This window comes from Ammospiza caudacuta, chromosome 4 (genome assembly GCF_027887145.1).
Source record: "Ammospiza caudacuta isolate bAmmCau1 chromosome 4, bAmmCau1.pri, whole genome shotgun sequence".
Classification (NCBI taxonomy): domain Eukaryota; kingdom Metazoa; phylum Chordata; class Aves; order Passeriformes; family Passerellidae; genus Ammospiza; species Ammospiza caudacuta.
In genome coordinates this window covers 61374252-61378614 of record NC_080596.1, presented here as the reverse complement: position 1 = coordinate 61378614, position 4363 = coordinate 61374252, and the positions used below count along the sequence as shown (strand labels likewise).

Here is a 4363-nt window from a genome sequence, read left to right as displayed (position 1 = left end):
TTTACTTTTCCCCCATGTACCTCTCCTGGTACAGGGGGAAGAAGATTTTCCCATCCTTATTCTATTCAAAGGCACAGTCAAAGTTTCTATTGCTAAAATCAGACTAGTAGTTTCAACAAAACAAGGTGATTCCATAATGAAGAAAAACCCTTTCCTGCCCTCCCCAGCACTCTTTTTGCTTTGAATTAATCTTGTTATTCACTTATTTACATAACAGTTGTCAAACATGTTGATTTGTACCATCAGGATGTCAAGTAGAGGAGCTGTGATTGTTGTGCAAACACCCAGTTATGGAAGATGAGGTTTTTATGAAACGTGGTGAGACCACTGACTAAGCCACCAGGGCTGGCGGTGCTGTATTTAAATGGTTAACAAATACTATTCTGGAGAGAGAGGAATTACTTGCACTGGGGAAAGGAAGGGATTCTCTGAGGTAACAACAGCTACTTCCAAGAATATGGGGAAGATATTTTCTATTCTTGATGCCAAAGACCTGTTGGTTGTGAAGGTCTCATGCGCTGCACATGCTGAAGACACCCATGACTTTGGAGTTACTGTCTGGAAATTTTATTAATCCTGCTGGCTCAACTATATGGGTTATGTCTCAAAAAACTATCTAAAATTTTAATAGGCTTTCTGAGCCTCTGGCTCAGAATTTATCTCACAACCCAGAAATACTATTAAAAACAAAGCACTAATTTCATCAAACAAATTGTTTCTATTATAGAAAAATTCTACTAGTAGAAACTTACAACTTGTTGTGTCAAAGCATGCAGACACAACAAAGTTTGCATTGCTATGGAAAAAAAGGTTATGCTGGGAAAAACAACTTGCAAGTGACTGTGAAAAGTAAGTTTATAAGAGTGACACTTTCAGCTTGATCTTGAAAGACATATTGCAACACAGGCATCTTGGATTAGAAGATTGTTTTTATTTAGTTTTCCACAGAGACATGTTTCTTTCACCTCTATTCTTACAAATCTGACATCAAAAACTATCAAGATATATATATACATATGAGCTATACAGGCAGAGAAATCTGTCAGTACAGCATTACTCTCCTTCTATCAAACATTCTAAGAAAAACAAATATGGTCCCTTCCATGCCCATCTAATACAAGAAAAACAGCTAAGTCAAGAGAGAATATATATATATATGAGTCTAGTTATTCATAAAAGAGTAAAAATAAAAAAAATCTAGTTTCTGATGTTTAAACAAAACATACTTTATACATTTGGCTGAGCTGCAATATTGTACCTTGCCAAACGAAAAACTGCTCCCTAATGGTAGGTTCCCTAGCAGCTCAGTAGGTATGCAAGGCATGCAATTCATTTCCTGCCAAGGCAGAGAAAAATGGGTAGGTCTGAGATTATATTGCTAGTGTGCTTGAAAAATATCTTAGTTGTTAATGCTACAGACTGCATATACATATTTTGATACTTTTGGTCTCCTTGAAACTTTCCCAGGTAAAACTTTTAGGTTAAGTGTCTTTTAGCTCTCAGTGATGGAGTGTTCAATGGGAGGTGAAATAGGAATTTCCAGAGCATTGCAGTCATCAGTGAGGAACACCAGGTCCTGAAGAAACAAAAAACAAAACAACAACAAAAAAAAAAAAAAAAAAAAAAAAAAAAAAAGAAAAAAAAGAAAAAAAAAGAAGAGTAAGATTTATAAGGAGGAAGGCAGAAGACAGCACAGTGAGAAGCCAGGGCCTGAGTTTTGGTGATCAGGGGACGGTGTGGAGACAGGCAGGGCTAAAAGCAGGGACTCTGTCCCTGTTGGTGCATCTTAACCTACCCTTCTGCAGTAGGAGATCAGGATGGTGTACAGGCTCCGGGCTTTTTCCTTCAGCTCATTCACCTCAGGCACTCTGTCACAGCCAGGGTAGGCCACAAAGTCACGGAGCTTTGCCAGCACACAGTAATTCTGCAAAGCACGCAAAAGAGGTCTGTGTAACCCTGCACAACACAGATTTATGTTAAGCCCACCACTTCCAAATTTCTTACTGCTGTGTGGGAACCTTGAATTCCTACCTCTATGTACATGTAATCTGTGCAACCTTTAGTCAGGCAAATTAATCATTAGTATTTTATAACAAAGATGTTTGGTCCAAATAAGTGCTTGGAAAATTGCATGTATACAGTCTTAGTCTGCCAGCTAATTTCTCACATGCAGCAGCTCCAAGGCAATCAAATCTGCTCCCATAGTAGGTGGAGTATTCTACAGAATAGGTGCACTCTCTCACTTTTTAGAGAGCACCTGATTTAGGAGATGAAGAGATTATCAAGGTCTCACAGACTGATTCCTCTGTTCCTGTACAATAGGAGGAACTGTGACCAATCCTGATTTTTTCGAAGCAATTTTTACCTCAGACTTTGTGTTATCAAACTAAAACACAGACAACATGAATTTCACAATGTCCTTGTGAAGCAGGCAAATAAATATTCCAGTTTTGCTTTAAAGCCAGGGAAACTGAGGCACTGGAATCACATTCCTTGGTCTTTGCCATGATGTGAGACACTAGCAGCTCTGGAATTGGGATCTAGAGAGTCCTGAATTACGAGACTTGGTGTAGTTGCTTATGAAAAAAAGTGTCAGAAATTTGTTTTGTCTGATATTTTCTATTTTTTATCTACTCTGTTGAACACTGGAAAAAGAAGCAAAATGTATCAAATACCCCACTGCAGAACACTAGGATACTAACTGTGTGTGCAGTATCTATTTTTTCTTAGCTGGGAGACAACTACTGGTTTGTTTTTTCCCTCAGTATCACACTTCCATATCCTCAGGCACACTTTTTCTTTCTGTATTTAACAAGTAGTTCTTTAAAAGAGAAAAAGCCAGCAAGGTATTCCTGCATTGCTTTTTATTAAAACTATCTGCCAAAAATCACTCAGGATATAAAATGATGTAGATTTATTGAGTGAAGAAAGTTAATTCTAAATTTCTTCTTTTACACTATTATTCAAAGTTTTGTTTGCACTTACTTAACTTCTGAAAAGGCTCTGTCACAGTAAATTAATTGTGTGCATATGGTAATAACTTAAAAAACATTAATTTCCTAATTTTAAAATTTTTAATCAAGTAAAATCTCAGAAAGTCCATTGGGACAATAATAAGATTCAAAATAACTTTTTTTTTGTTACTCATCTACCTAGTTAATTAAACTTTTAAACATCCTTTTAAATCACTCCTCTGAGGTATAATATTAAGAGTTATTCTCACTTTTTATTGACGGCTTTTCCTGCACAACAGTAAGAAAAGTGTGCAGACTTACGTGTATGTCCAAGTACAGCCTGGGCAGCGTCCCCACGCACGAGTCCTGCGGGAAGGAGGAAAAGCTCACTGAGATTTTGTTTGGAGAGAAGTCGCTCTCAAAAGTGGCAACCTGCAGCGTCTGTGCAGGAGCAGTTTTGAGGTGGGCTCACCACAGTTGTGGAGGTCTGCAGCTGCTTGAAGGACTCAGTGATTTCCTTGCTCAGAGACAGCACCCTGGAGTAGCAGGTCGGAGGGGCTGCGCTGGCAGTGGAGAGCAGAGCAACCAGCAGCAGCAGCATCTTCATGGTGGGCAGCTTGTCCAAAAGAGGAGGAAGGGAAGGAGGGAAAAAATCACTCCCACTGGTTAGGTAGGTACTGCTGAGTATCAATGAGTAAGCTGGACAAATCAGCCCTCAATTAAATAGTCTCCTGCATCAACAGGAAGAAAAGCCTGGGGGTGGTCCGAGCAGCGGCTCACTGCCGTCTTGAATTTCCTGCCAGCCTGTGAGGCAGAGCTGCAAGAGCTCTCCTGCCCAGAGCAGGGAAAGAGGGAATGAGGGTAACCAAAACAAACACCACTGGCTCTTTTCTTTCCAGAAGGAAAACAACCTAGTGAGCACCTCAAACAACAGAAATACGTGTAAGGAAAAGCACTGGGTTCTCAAAGTGTCATAGGTGCTAATTCTGTCTCTTCCCTGAATTGGCTGCAGAATGAGAGAAATCCTTCCAAAAAGCAAACTTCCCCAGCACAGGAAGGACGCAGACCTGTTGCAGTGAGTCCAGAGGAGGCCATCAAGTTGATTAAAGGAATGGAGCAGCTCTCCTATGAGGAAAGGCTAACAGAATTGGAATTTTTATGCCTGGAGAAGAGAAAACATCAGGGTGACCTAATTACAGCCTTCCAGTACTTGAAGGAAGCCTAGAAGAAATATAGAGAGGAACTTTTTACAAGGATTGGGAGTGACACAACAAGGAATGGCTTCAAACTGAAAATGAGTAGGTTTAGGCTAGATATTGGGAAGAAATTCTTTCCTGTGAGGTTGGTAAGACACTGGAACAGGTTACCTCTAGAATTTGTGGATGCCCCATCTGCAGAATTGTTGAAGG

At 39.8% G+C, this 4363-nt stretch overlaps 1 protein-coding gene across 1 annotated transcript; it reads right to left on the bottom strand.

Moving 5' to 3' along the window:
- Nucleotides 1–949: 949 nt before the first annotated feature.
- On the bottom strand, nucleotides 950–3661 carry CYTL1 (cytokine like 1). The gene is made up of 4 exons (XM_058804123.1): nucleotides 3427–3661; nucleotides 3276–3320; nucleotides 1796–1924; nucleotides 950–1576 (listed from the first exon to the last, which is right to left on the bottom strand). Exons 1-4 carry the CDS (start codon nucleotides 3559–3561, stop codon nucleotides 1493–1495), a joined length of 393 nt encoding a protein of 130 aa, XP_058660106.1. The 5' UTR covers nucleotides 3562–3661; the 3' UTR covers nucleotides 950–1492.
- Nucleotides 3662–4363: the final 702 nt, after the last annotated feature.

Coding starts and splice junctions, on each gene's coding strand:
- CYTL1 (XM_058804123.1), bottom strand. CDS start 3,561: ATGAAGATGCTGCTGCTGCTGGTTGCTCTGCTCTCCACTGCCAGCGCA. Junction 1,925..3,275: donor GGCTGTACTTGGACATACAC/GTAAGTCTGCAC, acceptor CGTGCTTTGCAG/AATTACTGTGTGCTGGCAAA. Junction 1,577..1,795: donor TGATCTCCTACTGCAGAAGG/GTAGGTTAAGAT, acceptor TTGTTTCTTCAG/GACCTGGTGTTCCTCACTGA.